Below are 17,333 nucleotides of genomic sequence, written 5' to 3'. Positions count from 1 at the left end.
TTAGCTACAACCTCGAAGGTGAAATTCCTCAAAGTGGCTGATGTTTATAAAAGTAACCAAGCCTCAATAGATCTATTCTTAATTATTTAAGTTTAGTTTTTAATGTTGCAAAAATTTTGGAAAAGTGGTGTATCCTATCCAGCTCATATTCACTTTAATGTATTATAATAGAATATGTGATATATCAGTCAGGCTTTAGAACACAGAAACTATTCAAACTATTTAGTCCTCAGGTTAACCACTGATGTCCTTTTAGCAGATGATAGGGAAAAGGGTGTAATTTTGATTCTTTAAGGCATAAATGCAGCCTTTGACATGGTAGATAAGTCATTCTGAATACCAGGTTGGCATTGAGGATACTGGAGTTAGTTGGTTTATAGAAACAAACTGCTGGCTCACCTTAGGACAACTATTCACCAGCAGCAGCTTACCTGTGGTGTCCCACAAAGTTAATTTCTAGGTCCCCCTCTACAGTGGGGCAAAAAAGTATTTAGTCAGCCACCGATTGTGCAAGTTCCCCCACTTAAAATGATGACAGAGGTCAGTAATTTGCACCAGAGGTACACTTCGACTGTGAGAGACAGAATGTGAAAAAAAAAATCCATGAATTCACATGGTAGGATTTGTAAAGAATTTATTCGTAAATTAGGGTGGAAAATAAGTATTTGGTCACCTCAAACATGGAAAATCTCTGGCTCTCACAGACCTGTAACGTCTTCTGTAAGAAGCTTTTCTGTCCCCCACTCGTTACCTGTATGAATGGCACCTGTTTGAACTCATCATCTGTATAAAAGACACCTGTCCACAGCCTCAAACAGTCAGACGCCAAACGCCGCCATGGCCAAGACCAAAGAGCTTTCGAAGGACACCAGGAAAAGTATTGTAGACCTGCACCAGACTGGGAAGAGTGAATCTACAAGAGGCAAGCAGCTTGGTGTGAAAAAATCAACTGTGGGAGCAATCATCAGAAAATGGAAGACATACAAGACCACTGATAATCTCCCTCGATCTGGGGCTCCACGCAAGATCTCATCCCGTGGGGTCAAAATGATCATGAGAACGGTGAGCAAAGATCCCAGAACCACACGGGGGGACCTGGTGAATGACCTGCAGAGAGCTGGGACCAAAGTAACAAAGGTCACCATCAGTAACACACTACAACGGCAGGGAATCAAATCCCGCAGTGCCAGACGTGTTCCGCTGCTGAAGCCAGTGCATGTCCAGGCCCGTCTGAAGTTTGCCAGAGAGCACATGGATGATACAGCAGAGGATTGGGAGAATGTCATGTGGTCAGATGAAACCAAAGTAGAACTTTTTGGTATAAACTCAACTCGTCGTGTTTGGAGGAAGAAGAATACTGAGTTGCATCCCAAGAACACCATACCTACTGTGAAGCATGGGGGTGGAAACATCATGCTATGGGGCTGTTTTTCTGCCAAGGGGACAGGACGACTGATCCGTGTTAAGGACAGAATGAATGGGGCCATGTATCGTGAGATTTTGAGCCAAAACCTCCTTCCATCAGTGAGAACTTTGAAGATGAAACGAGGCTGGGTCTTCCAACATGACAATGATCCAAAACACACCGCCCGGGCAACAAAGGAGTGGCTCCGTAAGAAGCATTTGAAAGTCCTGGAGTGGCCTAGCCAGTCTCCAGACCTCAACCCCATAGAAAATCTGTGGCGGGAGTTGAAAGTCCGTGTTGCTCGGCGACAGCCCCAAAACATCACTGCTCTCGAGAAGATCTGCATGGAGGAATGGGCCAAAATACCAGCTACTGTGTGTGCAAACCTGGTAAAGACCTATAGTAAACGTTTGACCTCTGTTATTGCCAACAAAGGTTATGTTACAAAGTATTGAGTTGTATTTTTGTTATTGACCAAATACTTATTTTCCACCCTGATTTACGAATAAATTCTTTACAAATCCTACCATGTGGATTCATGGATTTTTTTTTTTTCACATTCTGTCTCTCACAGTTGAAGTGTACCTCTGGTGCAAATTACTGACCTCTGTCATCATTTTAAGTGGGGGAACTTGCACAATCGGTGGCTGACTAAATACTTTTTTGCCCCACTGTATGTATATGTTTCCACTGGGCAAATTAGACAAAGTCACAACATCTCTTTTCATTGCTGTACAGATGACAGCAGGTGAGTGAAAAGGGCTCGCTGATGTAAGCTGTTGGATGGCACAAATGTTTCTTAACTCAATTTATTTTAACAAAAACACTTAAAGCACATTTGAATGAGTCTCCAAGCTTCATAGCCAAAATGTTGACCCCCCATATGAACCCTTTCACAGTCCAACTGTGAAGCGTAAATCTAAGTCCTGTTTTTGCCAACATGAAGCCTTAGCTCTGCCCAATAAGACAAGGCTCACAGAATCGGTGACTTTATTAAAATCCCTTCCAAAAACACATTCCTAACGACTTTCTTATGTTTTTCATGTGATGTTGTCTCTTTCAGTCTTCTCGATGTCTGTCATCCTTTACTTGTCTTGCTTGTCATTTCTGTTATTGCTTCATATGCATGGTATTCATTCATATTCACAAATGTCTGCATCGCATTCTATTAATGGTGCTTAGATTGTGTGCCAAAGCTAGTTACTCTTGCTTTCAAAAGAGAACAGTAAGTCAAAGCAAGTCAAGTCAATTGCAAGGAAATATTTATTTGTTTCTGTTATTGTTTCATGCTTATGGTATTCATTAATATTTGTTATTGTTCTTTGTATTTTGTTCTAGTTTCAGCTCAGTTTTATGTCTTTTTTGTTTGGTCTTAATTTGGGGGTTTCTCTTTGAATATATTTATGCTTTCTGTTATTACAAATAGCAAACACTCAAACCAATCAGTTAAAGTTACATATAGTGTGCCACTGGGGAATGTGTCCATATTCATCTAAACATATTCTGCGAAAACAAAGAATGAACAAATTACATTATACACCTGTTTTAAGCCAATTATCGTTATTATTATTATAATACTTCGCACCTTGTTTTGTTTTGTATATTTGTATATCTACTACACCGATCACTGTGTAGTGATCATATACCACTGACGTTTATCATGTATTCTTCAGATGAGTCTACATCTGGTCATTTGTCCTCGTGTAACCATATAAAGTAAAAAGCGTGATTTTGTAACAAGAGTCGCGCTGAAGTGGTCCCAGGACCCGAGAGGGACAGAAAGAGCGAGAGAAAACCCCCACAAACTTGGGAAATTATGCGAACTTCCCGAGACTGAAGAAATCACTTGGATGAGTGATTGAAGGTTTCTCCCACTGAGAACTACGTCCAGATGAACAGAATCAACTTTTTGAGATTTCCTTACCCGGATGATTGGGCATGCATCAAGACATACGCACTGTAACGCTTCCAAAGCCTCAGACGTTGAGATCGATATTTTCCCACTAAGTCTTACAAATGAAGGCACTTAGTCGACTAATTTTCACTAAGTCGACGCATTTGGTTTGATGACTGATCAGGAGGGAAAGTCGAACGATTTTGTGTCAGGACTGCACGGAAAGTGTGCGCAAAACCAAAAACATCAGCATAAAATGTCCGCAGTTAATCTTAAAATATGGCAAATGGACTCGACTAAGTATTCTATCAGGTGTCCTCTCAGGGCAAAAACTCTCTCTTGAATTCAATTTATTGAGTGTTTTTATTTTTATTTTTTTAGCTTATTAATTATTTGTCTATGACGGCTCTTAGACATACATTCCGGGCAACACATCATTGCCCTTTTCTGCATGTGATACACATTAATCACATGCTCCACTCAGACGGAGCGTTTTGGTGACATTAGAAGTTTTAATCAGAGCAAGATCGAGGCAGGCAGGGTTGCCTTGAAACAGCTACTGAAAGTGCTTTCTTGGTTGAACTTAAAGACACTTTAGAGGTGCTTTACCACCCATGCATTTTATAATACTACTACTACTACTACTACTACTACTACTACTAATAATAATAATAATAATAAATTATTTATTATTATTATTATTATTATTATTATTATTATTATTATTATTATTATTATTATTATTATTATTATTATTTATTTATTTATTTATTTATTTTTTAATGATAGTGGATGGTTGGATACGACCATTAATGAATCCACTCTTCCGTCTTGACTCTGTTGGGTCACTTACATTCCGAGTACATTACAGAAAAGAGAGGACTCATAAACTCATCACACAAATTAACAACTCGTAGCGTCAAAGGAGTCCAGGAACTTTGCTAATAAAACGTCACATCTGATGTCAAGTTTCAGGATTTCCAAATGTCGGTGACTCGTGAGTCATCATCTTCTGCGCATATGGTTTCAAAACTGGGGGATAAGCTATGAAAGACTAAAATGCAAAGAGTAAAATGTAATTATTTAATGAACACAAATTCCTCTTCAGTTCATTGAAACTGATTGTGTTTGCTTGTTTGTTTTGAATTCTCTTATACGAAAGATTGGATGTTTCGAGTGTTACCTTATCATTCTTGATGAGAACATAAATATGATCGTTACAGACCGATAATTGGTTATTAATGTAGGTAAACTGGGCATACATTTAAAACCTATAATCGTTTTAGAAGCATCAGTCTTAGCTGTTGCAGTAATTCCTCTCATAGGCCTATTTTGCACCGATAAATAGCACAGATGAATTTATTTGAAATCTCTAATTTTAAAAAGTTCATTTAATCATAGCGAACTTTATCTGTTGGTACAATAACAGTACACATCATTTCAAAGAGGAAAGTGGCAAAAGTGGTAAGCAGGACCACGATCACTGGCGTAAGCAGAGATATCAGAAATACAGTTTGATCCATCCATGACAGTAAATCATTATAAATAATGAATAATCTAAACGGCTGGTTGGAACCTAAAGCTTTATGCGAGGATGCTAAACTGTTCAAAAATGTTGTTTCCCATATTTAAAAAATGCCACACGCCATATTTCTGTCTGTCTGCACAGTTAAAGGAGCTTGAATCCTTGGAGGAGGTAGACGGGTAGTGTTTTGTTAATTGTGAAACAAGTTCACCACTAGATGGCGTTAGACAAATGGGAACGTCTAAAAGGTTCGAGAGGTCCTACACAGGACCTAAGCATCTGTCAGACTTAATGAAGCACACGTTTATACCCCAAGTGGAAATTGCATTTAAAAGTCAGCTGCCTTTATTAAAACCTGAGTGATGACTTCCTTTTTTTAATTTAGAAAAATATTTAAAAATCAAATTAAATTAACTAAATAATTTAAAAGGCTGTTTTGTTAAATGTGCGTGCTTTGTTTTTAGTTATTTGTCACGTCTGCTGTTGTTTCCTATAAAAATGGGTAAGTGTGGCAGGGTGACAACTTGTAAACTGTCACATATGGCGGTAAAGTCGGGTAAAACACAGTCCTTCGATATTCATATTTTAATAAGCCAGACATATTCATCTTGACTTGGTTTACTGCAGCTCCCCCGAAGTAAGAAACAAATAATATAAACTAAACTATATGCTGGTAGAGTCAAACTGTATCTGCAAGGAGAACAATTAGGTTGGAAGTATAATATATATTACTGTGGGTTTTAATTGGCTTACACAAATTCTGCAGCTTCTGAAAATTTTAACTTTATTGACACCATTTTTATCACGTGTTTATACTGCTTCCTAAAACGCAGGCCGATTGATAATTTTGATCTAATAAAGAGTATAAAAAATAAATACATTAAAATAAATTTTGATTAAAAAAAACACCTAATTGCCGCAATTCAGTGAAAATGTTGAAAATTCCAAATAATGTCCAAACACAGGCACAGATACACGTACACACACAGTGCAACGTGCTCCAGACGCACGGCACGGCCTTCTTTCTGTGCCTTGCATGCGTGACCCGTGACTGATTCGAGTTAACAGCTGACTCTTTTCCATTGCAAATGGCTCGCGGATAATCTAGATAACTACCGGATCACGCAAACCGAGCTGCCTGAGTATGGTGCAGCAGACTCTGACAAAGGCTGTCTGATAAGAAATGTAAATATCGTGGGTGGGGGGCGTGTATTTCACGCCTTTATGATTTTATATATACATCGCTGCGTAGTTTGTTTGGAAATTAAAAATCCAGATGTTGCCTCCAATAATTTATGTCATTCGGTAACTTAACAAAGTTCAACAAAGAAAAAAAAATGCTTGTCAAAATATCCTCTCGGATCCTTCAACGACCACACCACCGATTAGACTTTTCTAAAGATTTTTTAAAAAAATGTTGAAAACATTGCGTGGAATAAAAGCTTTAGATTAGTTATGTGTGGAGTGTAGGCCACCGTGAATGGCCACTAAAAAGGATGCAGGCCACACCAAACTTTTTTTTTCCATAAAAACACTCATAGCTCATTTTCAGTCCCTTTTTTGTGATTGAATTTGTTCCTCTCTTTTCATTCGCCGTGCTGACGTTTCCTCGCCATGTGATCAGAGCAGTAGTATAAATACCGCGAGAAGGTCCGCCCCTTGTTTGATTCAGGTTTGGCCCTTTTGCAGGTTTCACAGCACAGTTTCTCAGCCTGCCATCGACGGGGGTCGCTCCTCATAGTTGTTGATTTTTTTTTTTGGAAAAAGGAAACAGCCTGTAAACATATGGAAATAGCGACAAAACGGAGGGACAATTCTCACCGGTGGCGAAGCGTGCTCCTCTCATCTCCCCCTCCTCATACCAGTTGCTGAAGAGGGAGGAAAGGGACAGCTTGTGCATCTCACGGTCTTCCTCATCTGGCGTCGGAGGGGCACGGCCGTGCGTGAGCCATGACTCTGAGCTCAGAGATGTCGGATGCCTCCATCCTTTCGGAAGAGACCGACATAGACGTGGTCGGAGAAGGCGAGGATGGAGACAGCCAGACGCGCTCCTACGTGGATGAAGTAGCGCAGATGCACGACGGTATCCTCCTGGCCGGCTCTCCACCTCCGTGCCTGGACAGCTCCACCTCTTCAAGGGATACCTACAAGCCGGCGGGCAAGAACACCCTGGTGAAGCCACCTTACTCCTACATCGCCTTAATCACCATGGCCATTCTTCAGAGTCCCAAAAAGAGGCTCACTCTCAGCGAGATCTGCGACTTCATCAGCAACCGCTTCCCGTACTACAGGGAGAAGTTCCCGGCCTGGCAGAACTCCATCAGGCACAACCTATCCCTCAATGACTGCTTCGTTAAGATACCGAGGGAGCCCGGGAACCCAGGGAAAGGCAACTACTGGACTTTGGACCCGGAGTCGGCTGATATGTTTGACAACGGAAGCTTTCTGAGGCGGAGGAAACGCTTCAAGCGGCAGCAGACTCAAGACCTGCTGCGCGAGCACAACACTTTTCTGCCCGCGGCCGCTGCCTATGGCTACGGACCGTACGGCTGCGGGGGATACGGCATCCAGCTCCAGTCCTACCACGCACACTCTGCGCTTTTTGCTTTCCAGCAGCAGCAGCAGCAGCACCCGAGGCATTCACACTCACACTCGGGGACCATTATCCCTGCACCGTCCCTGATGCCCACCAGCACTACCACGGACTTAACCAGAAGTAGATTTTATCCCCAGCTCAGCTCCAGTCTGGGCTCAGCCGGCGTGCAGGCAACATCACCGGTCCAGAAATCGAGCTCCCCGGTGCAGCGGTCCCCCTTCTCCATAGAGAGCATCATCGGAGGGTCTCTTAGCCCCTCCAGGACTTCTCCTGTCGTTGTCCCAGTCTTACCGTCCTCTCTGGGGCCTGCAGTGACCAGCCAGTCGCAGACCATACATCCTGGAGCTGTTTTACATCCGGTTGAAAACTTTCCGAGCAGAGTTGTCAGCGGCACTAGCGCCTGTTAAATGTCTTAACTCCAAACTTTTCAAGACACTTAAAAAAAGAGACAGCAACCTAAACAAAAACGCCCCTCTTTGAAGGTAGGATTATTTTTGTATGTTTGTTTTGCTAGCACGCAGCTGAATGATGGACATGCAGAACACTATTTGTGCCTATATATTCATGCTGTTCATGAAGATATATTTATGTTCATTATTTTTGTTTGTTTATTTCGGTGTGAATCAGACTTTCGACCACGAATTTAACTTTGCAGCCTTTTTTTTCCCTACCATGAAGTGATTCGTTTTCAGTCACCGTATAAAGGCGTCTCAGGATAACGGACAGGTTACAAACGATCACGTGTCTGAAACAGGCTTATAATGTATTTGTGTCAAACACATCAATGTTTTCTATCAGCCAATCAAAGCGACCTTTTTTGAAGGTTTTGATTTGATGTTTGTATTAAAGAGAAACGCAGAGCAAAGTCATACATTTATAATAATATGCAGTGTTTATTTCAGTAATTAAACCTTGTACATTTTTGGCAAGTATTGTGTAATTCAAGTGTGATATTTTTACACAGTTTATTGTTTTGTTTTTTTCCAACAAGAATAAATTTCGTTTTGCAAAAAAAGAAGAAAAAAAGCAATTTGTTTGGAAATAAATTTATGAATTGATGTTGAGCTTTCTTGGCGGTTACTGTTGAAACAGACGTGTTGCTGATGTTGTTGTGTCTTTACACTGCGGATGTGTTAACTATAACTGTATGATCCAAATATAGTAACCACTGAATGGCTTTAAGAAACACACACAACTCTTTATAACACACACACACATGTGCGTGCCAGTCAGATAATATTTACAAATGCATTAAATCTGACTGCACTCTAAAGTCATTGCTGTGCCCTTTGGAACATGCGCACACAGGGCCTGCGTGTCCATCTGACCTCTTTCACACTCATCCTCGTAATTACAGTGAGCGGACAGGAGTGTGTCGTAGGGGTGAGACAGGGGCTGTATTTCTGCCTGCTTCAGCTCAGCGATTATCCCGGTGCTGGTGTCGACAGGCGGCCTGGGCTCTTGAGCAAACACTACTCATCCAGAATTTCATTATCTGCTCGTATTAGACCCGAGAGAAAAATGAAATGTTGCTCCTGAAGTCAACAGCGCTCACGATGTTTCGGAGGTTAGAATCACCTTTAATCCACTCACCGTTTTCAGTGTTTGACAGTCTTAATGCAACTTTATTTGCCCCACACGCAAGAACCCACTAACACATGGATCCAAGCAGACTGTGTTGTTTTTAAATACACAGGTAATTTAATTTGACACTTGAAAGAAAAGAAGAAAAAGCCTTCCCAAGCACCTGCGCTGTCGTGATGCTGTGTCTGTCGGAGCTGTGCTTTTTAAAATTTTTATAAGCTTTCATAATGTTGCCTGTACTGTACAGCCCTGCTGCTTCCGTGACTGTAAGTGCGTTTGCCTCCCTTTATTCAAAGCAACGTGTGTGTGCGTGTGTGTAGTAGAATGGCTAAATTGGTGCAGCGCTTAGAGCCAGTTCACTAGGCCACGAGAGAACAGCTATTGCGTGATGATGTAACACGCAATGAGAGAAAAAGGTACACGCACGCGCTTACACTCTGGAGAGTGAGAGTGACTATAGCAGGGAAGGAGGTCAATTGTACTGTGTGGGCTTGTTTACAAATACAGGAGGTTAAACAGCGAAAATGAAGAGATGAGCATGATGTAAAACATTATAATAACGCATGTACTCGAGATTGTGTCTGCTGAGCAGTGGCTTGTAATTAAGGCCTACAGGGTTTAAATAGCATCTGTCTATACGGCCTGTAATATATATATAATATCCGGGTATTCAAAGCAGATTTTTACACCAAATGTGTGTTTGAGTTTCCTTCTCATGGGTCTGCACGCCGTGTTTGACATTAGACATCTCTATTGTACAGGATTTTATTTGAATAATACTAAACTCACTACAGTTAAGCTGCTGTTCTTTTTTAACATAGTTTCTCTGCACATTTGCTCTGCCGATTAACGTTAAGAGTTCTTCTTTTAGAGACTAAGAGTGAATCCAAACTATGCAACAGGGCTCCGTTATAATTTAGAAATTGCATTCATAGGAAGAATTTATCCTTGTATTCAGGGCACTATACTTGAAAAATGACACTGTTTTAATTACGATAATATTACAGATATACACACATATATATGGTAATATATACATGAGTATAATTTTGCCAGTTATGTCAAAAATACAGTGATTCTCAAGAGAAGCTGCTACATAAAGACGCCAGATGGTAATTTATCTATTTATCTAATAGTAAAGTGTGCACTGATTTTCCTGGTTAAGGTAGTTCATGAAAAATTAATATCTACGCGTTAAATTGAAAATTAAATTTTACGATGTTAAGCAGAATAATGATTTTTTTTTTTTAAAACACTAGAAACTTCTGTTGCTAACTCACTACTTTGGCTCCAGTGCCGCCATAATAATAAATATGCCAAATAATATATAAAAGAAAGCGTAAGAGACTGATCAGAAAGTTTGCTGTCTATGTAAAATAAAATAAAAAGAAAAAAGAAAAGTAACTGACAGTGATACTCTTCGGGAGAAAAAGAATAGTTGAATCGCTTAAGAGAGAGAGAGAGAGAAACGTTTTCTAAAGCTTATTTTGTGGATCAAGTAGCCGAACTCAGAAATGATCTCAATGAATGTTTTGCGATGATCTGCAACAGCAGCACACAGTCCTGCAGTTGTGTTAAAGAAGGGTCTTTTCACGAAATGTCACGGATCATGTGGTCATCAGCCTCCGTGAGCATGACTGAAGCTCAGTTTAGCAGCCGATACTTGGGGGTCACAGGTCATGAGGAGAGGGGATAAAGCAAAAACACTCAGCCCATAAAAGACACTAAAACTTTGGGAACATGCGTAAAAGCCATTCAGCGCAGTGATAATAATCTATAATTCAAAGGAAGTAAGGACACTTAACGACTTCTGTTTAAGATGACCAATAAGTTGTTTCGCTCACTCTCAACCTCGACATTTCAGACAGCAGACTAAGCACACACACACACACACACACACACACACACACACACACACACACACACACACACACACACACACACACACACACACACACACACACACACACACACACACAAGGGAGTGCAGCACAGCTACTCTGAAAGGTCATATCGAATGGATTTGAGGTGAAAACCTGATGTAAAATAAGATTCATAGTCAGTTGTATTGGGATAAAATGTGTTTTGCAACCGTACAAAATAAAACAGACACGACAGAACAGTCGGAAAGAGAAAAATATAAGCGTTTGATAATATTCAAGAGGCCTTTATTAATTATTATTAATTATCTAAACGGAATGTAAGAAGCATTTTGTCCTTTGATTAAAAATAATAACAAAGTTTATATCAAAAAATCAAAAAATAAGTTCAAACTGTATACATACATACATACATATATATATATATATATATATATATATATATATATATATATATATATATATATATATATATATATATGAGTCATGTTTTTCATGTTTTAATTTGTAAAATGTGAAATTATTTATATCCCATCTGCGTGAAGCCTTGCCAGAAGTCTTTTGTTGTCAATGAGGGAAAGAACGTTGTTAACGCGTGTATGTGTGTGTTTCCATATAGTAAAAATCACCTCTATCACTATTTTGTAATTATGTTTTTAAAAAAAAAAGTTTAAAAAAGACGTTGTTAACCTCTATAAGACAATATATTAGAAAGACTGTCTTCTACCAGTTTCTATTTATGTTAAATGCCAAAAAATAAAGAAAGAAATAAGGAAAATATGCTGATTAAAAGAATCATTAAAGATTCTGAATTAAAAGCACATAAAACATTTTTTTTAAGTTTTTCAGATATTAAATTAAGTATTTACAAGATTTCATTAGATTTTTATTTAGCATCTGATATAAATGAAGGAAAATGAACAACCCATTTATTAGAAAATGTGGAAAAAGGACACACTTTGTGATCAAAATCACAGTAAATGTGAAAGTGTGAAACTCAATTTCGACTCTTGATCGTTAAATTATGTTTTCGAAATTCTAAGAACAACTTGCCTGAAGCTTGTGGTATCTGCAGATGTGAAGACAGATGTGTATAAAAAAAAAAAACTAAGTAAAATACAAAAAAAAAATTAAAAATAAGATTGCTTGGAAAAGTGGGGAGTTTAAGGAGCAATGTAAAAAAAAGTGAATACCTCCCAGGAGGTGCAGAATCTCTCCATCTGCTATTCAGTGTATGGCACAGTGGCTACACTTATCCACTCTCTCTAAAAGGAGCTCCGCTTTCCACCCCATTAAAAAGTTTGGGAACTAATGCCACCCCTGAATACTACCCTAATTAGAGGCTGCTCAGAATTGCAAGGACCTGCTACACAAGAGTGGCTTTGGGAGAAATTCTGCTTTTCCCCTTTTGTAATGACATCGTTTCTTTCTTTCTTTCTTTCTTTCTTTCTTTCTTTCTTTCTTTCTTTCTTTCTTTCTTTCTTTCTTTCTTTCTTTCTTTCTTTCTTTCTTTCTTTCTTTCTTTCTTTCTTTCAGCAGAACAAAGCTTTTTATAATTTTTTAAGCTCTTTTGATGCCATCCTACAGATCCAAATTGGTGGTGAAAATCCAGTGATGAGCACACACGATGAGACTTTCAGTTACAGTAACAGCTATAGAGATGCATGAGGTGCTGTTTGACAGAGGAATTAAAGACTCTGGCTCCAGGCCACGTCGCTCCAGACAGGCCAGGGAGGAACTCTGAGCTTTCACCACTTCATGAAGTGCAAGCTTACAAGTCCTTGCACATAATTTATTTAGCTGAAGACTTTTCAGGGGTGTTTTTATTTGTTCTACATCTTGCCTGTCTCACCTCAGTGTGAACCCACCGATCCGGGATCTGCTGCAGAATTATGTTGCCTGCCTCTCACCGCATTTTTCACTTTCTTTTCTTTTTTCTTTTTTAAGTACTGCACGTGTTTGCTTTGGCATGTTATCCACTCGTGCAAACAACTAGGATCCGTAGCTTATCCATCACGCTTGTGCAGAATGTGATGATAAAATAACAGGCGGCTTGAAACAAACCATTTGTTGCAGCAGGATTTATTATTCTGTCCACTTGAAATAAAGTACAGAGGTTACCTAGACTTCTCCTACTTAGGTTACAACAATAAATAGAACAAAAATTGGCTACCCCCAGCATCTCCGCCAAGTCTCCAATCTTGGTCATTCCAAATACCTCTGAGTCCAGCAGCTGTGTGATGTCACTGCAACATCCGCTGACGGTTTGCATCCTACACATCATTAAGCATCGTTGCATTGCCTTTCAAAGGGTACTTCCAAAGAAGCATTGCTCGCCTACCAGCGTCAGGCCTGATTAGTTACATGCAACAACGCCTTTTGGTCATAAACACTTCACCGAGCTCCAGAAGCCCGTTCATCATCATGACGCCCACAGGTAATCCACACCAATGGCTGCAGCTGACACAAGGCAGACCCCAAACATTTCCTCTGAGCAGAACCTGCCTCTAAACACAGTCTGCCGCTGCACACAGCAAAATATCCCAACATTTTTTGTTCATGTACATCCTGCACTTTTGTATATGCATGTGTGTAAATTGGTGGAAGGGGTAAATTTAGCAGGTGGGGTGTAATTCAAACTTTGAGTTTGAACTTTCAGTCCTCGTTTTCTGCATCATGTCATTGATTTTGCAGCTATGATGGCCTTGTCACTCAAAAGAAAGAAAGAAAAGAAAAGACACATTAAAACTGGAAGCCACACATGTAGGACCATTTGCTCCTTAGCTTCTTGTCTAAATCTCCTCCCCAGATCATTTTCCTCAGTTTCTACATATCTTTTCCTTCCATCCTCCTTTCTAGCTCTAGCTTCATTGACTCAACCACAAAGTGTCTATAAGGCAGATGCCTTAGATCTCTAAGAGGAACAGGGAGACGCTGGAGCTGAATATTTAAGTGGTTGATTCAAGTCACCGCACCCCTCTCTGTGTCGCCGTATCTTCTCAAGCTTTTGGAGGTCTGCCCAAATCTGCCTAAGCATTTGACAGACGTGCTATTCTCACACAGCAATGGATCAACCCCACAATTAGATCCAGAGATGTTAGGGTACAAACACACAAGCCCTGCAACTCATGGATACGGTCCTTGCTGAAATGTATGCCACATTAAACTATCATTCCCTGCAACATATTAAGAGTCTGAGCTCTGATTCCCTGATCACACACTTCATGGTTTTATGGTCGGAAGTTCCCTTAAAAAAGGCATATTCTTTATTTGTTAAAGGTCTTCAAAATCACAACTCGGTAAGAGCAAAAGATTGAGCATCAACACAGCTTATGCATGGGTGCGCAAACAGCTTTCAGGTGTCTCCTATCAATGAAATATAATCATCTTAGAGAACTTTTCCGAAATCTTTATGAAATTCAAGAAAAGTTTTAACCAAATCTTTTTCCTTTGCCTTCTTTTTCTTCCACAGGTTTGATTCTCTAAAACAGGGGAATGAAAGTGCATAAATGCCGTATTCGGTTCTGATCTTTGCGCCAGTGTTAAAACTCCCATGAATTTTTTTGAACGGCAAGATCACACCAAAGTAGAAAAAAAATTTCTGTTTTATTTGATATTTCCTCCCAAGGCAGCAGGAACTTCCTGTGCTCCGTCACAACATTTTCAGGAGCCTCTATCAAAGTATAGCTTCACCGTCGGGGGTGTCCAGCAACCCCTGTGCTTCAGGGTGGTCAATTCAACCATTTCTGGTGGCTCCACTGGCTGGTAACTGAATACATATTCAGAGCTCAGCAGACTTACTGACATCTAGACTACCGACATCTACTTCTTGTGTTAGTGCAGGCTAAATTTACCATCTGAATCCTAATGTAGTTTTGCCGCTAATGTAAGCTAAATACACTCGATCAGGGCAAAAAAATTAAATAAAAAATCTGCACTGCTACTCAATTCACACAAAGTGCAACAGTTCACAAAGCAGTGAGAGAGGTCCATCTTGTGTGTTTACTGAATTATCATAATCTCAACTTGCTTTCTGTATCCCATTTGAATCTCCAGTTACTCTGGGGGAGGGAGGGGTCCACATGTTTTATCTCCAATGCTTAGAGTGCCTCACTTATGATTCCATTTTGCCCTCTCGTACATGGCTAAGCTGGAAAAGTGGCTTTTACACTCCCACATACCCTCTGTGCACACGCACTCCTAAATGCGAAAACCAAGACTAATTACCACCATCAAATAATGGTAATTCAGTGTGATCATTATACAAGCGGTCTTCTCCAAACAGCAAAATATCTCTTTTACCAGGAATCACTTAAGTTACTCTGTCAGTAACATGCTGATGGCATGGCCACTGGTCAAAGGCACTAATTACCAGCTACTAATTACTTTCATTTGTATGAATTTGTATTTCTAAGCTGTACACACAACAGGTTATAAACAATGACAGAGAGGATATACAGTAATCATACACAATATTAAAACCACCTCATGTTGTGTTGGTCACCGGTTCTGACCTTTTGGGACATGGAAATTGGGTCACTGAGGTATTGTTTGGCATCGTGATGTTTGGAGCCGATCCTCTGGGTTCTGTAGGTCCCTCCCTGTAACTAGCTTGTTCGGGTACATCCCATGGATAGATAATTGGATTTGAATCCAAGGAGTTTGGAGGGCTTTTAAAGGGCTTGTGTGCGTCCTTGTGCTCCTTGAACTGTTTGTGAGTGTAGTTGGACACATTGTCCTGCTGGAGAAATCATTGCTAACATTTTGCCTGGTCTGGGAGTTATGTGGTGATTTCCAACAACATTCAGTTTGTTATATAGTAACATCCATGTGCACAGTATTACCAAAAGACCTTCCATTAGAATTAATCATAAGCACTTCAAGAAGGTGTCAGTGTTTTAAATGTGGCTGAGTAGTGTATTCTAGTGGCATTCAGAGCACTGAAGACACAGAGGTCATGCTCTTATCGTGTTTTGGAATTTGGTTGATTTAACACCCTGAAAGAGTTTACAAATTAATATTTGAACTCAAAATGTATTTTGAGGGAAATGGAAGAATGGATATCCATCCATGCATTGTTTTAACAGCTTGTCCAACCTGGACCACATACACTCGGAGCCCGACGCTGATATTATGGAGTAGGAGGCGGGGTGAACACCGGACAAGCCATCTGTCTCACAAAGAGACACATGCAGGTGCATATATGAATATTTCTAGAATATTTCTCATCTGAACTGTGGACTTCACTTGTGATATTATTGCTTGTCAAATATATGAAAACTACATATGAAAAAATACACTTTTAATTAACACATGGAATGTATAAGTTCAGTGAAAGATTTTTGTGTATTTGGTCAGGTATTCTTACATACTCGTATTATATGCAGCTCTCTGCATATGCCTCATTTCTTTTCTATTAAAAAAAAGGATTACTACAATCTATATCAGGGGTGTCAAACTCAAATACACAGTGGGCCAAAATTCAAAACTGGAACAAAGTCGCGGGCTAACGTTAATATTTATTGAAATATATTTATTCCTCCAGATATGAGAATGAATCTTTTCTTATGGACTCAAACACGTTTTGCTGAAAAACTGAATATGGAACAAGCAAAGCTTAATACTAAACAATATATATATTAGCTGTATAATACCAGTAGGCCAGCTCTGATAGTAATTTGGTATGGCTTCGCGGGCCAAATCTAAGTAGGCTGCGGGCCAAATTTGGCCCGCGGGCCAGAGTTTGACACTTATGATCTATATCTATGCATAATATAAACACTGTGACATGTCCTCATCTTCCTCTAATAATATTTCGGGTGGGCTTTGCTGAACATATGCAACGTTTCACTAATTATGGTCTATTGTATGTGAAGCCTAAGAAAACAACATCTGACGTCTGTATTTGTTTCTTTGGCCTGAGGCAGTTCCTCAAACGATGCCCTGGATGGTCTTCAGTGACTGTTTATTTTTTACTGATTCATGTACAGCTCTGCAGCTCGTGTAGCCAACTCAAACATCTAACAATAATATATGTGGAAACTTTAAACAAAACTGGATTACATGGTGAGCTCTTGCTGTAAAAGCAAAGAAACCAGGTGACAGATAAAAATAGTTTGGAAATGTGATTAGAAGTGAGACAGAAAAATGGCTTTAAAAAGAATAAAAGCATCTTATTTCATGTCCTGAAGGTCATCTGAAGGAACCCATGATGCATTAAGTAATAAAAAGTGCAGCTTTATTCTAGTTTTAAAGGTATCAAAGAGCCCAGAATGACACTGAAGCATACGGCATGGAGGCGAGATTCAGCAGTAGCAGCAGCTCTAACAGCTGTGGCCTCTCTTGCCGTTTTCACAGTAGCCTAATTGATTCATTGGCTGCTCCGGTCTCCTCTTTTTGATCTCTCCATCCTCTCTCGTCACTCTGCACTCAGGTGGAACAAGGCAGTA

General features: G+C 39.8%; 1 protein-coding gene across 1 annotated transcript; it reads left to right on the top strand.

Moving 5' to 3' along the window:
• Nucleotides 1-6,478: 6,478 nt before the first annotated feature.
• foxd1 (forkhead box D1) lies at nucleotides 6,479-8,478 on the top strand. The gene has a single exon (XM_026176901.2). The coding sequence runs from the start codon at nucleotides 6,775-6,777 to the stop codon at nucleotides 7,825-7,827; it is 1,053 nt and encodes a 350-aa protein (XP_026032686.2). The 5' UTR covers nucleotides 6,479-6,774; the 3' UTR covers nucleotides 7,828-8,478.
• The last annotated feature ends 8,855 nt before the right edge of the window (nucleotides 8,479-17,333 follow it).

The sequence above is a fragment of the Astatotilapia calliptera genome, chromosome 7, assembly GCF_964374335.1.
Source record: "Astatotilapia calliptera chromosome 7, fAstCal68.1, whole genome shotgun sequence".
NCBI classification, from domain to species: domain Eukaryota; kingdom Metazoa; phylum Chordata; class Actinopteri; order Cichliformes; family Cichlidae; genus Astatotilapia; species Astatotilapia calliptera.
Note: the sequence above shows the minus strand (reverse complement) of the source record. Positions and strands in the feature narration are given on the sequence as shown.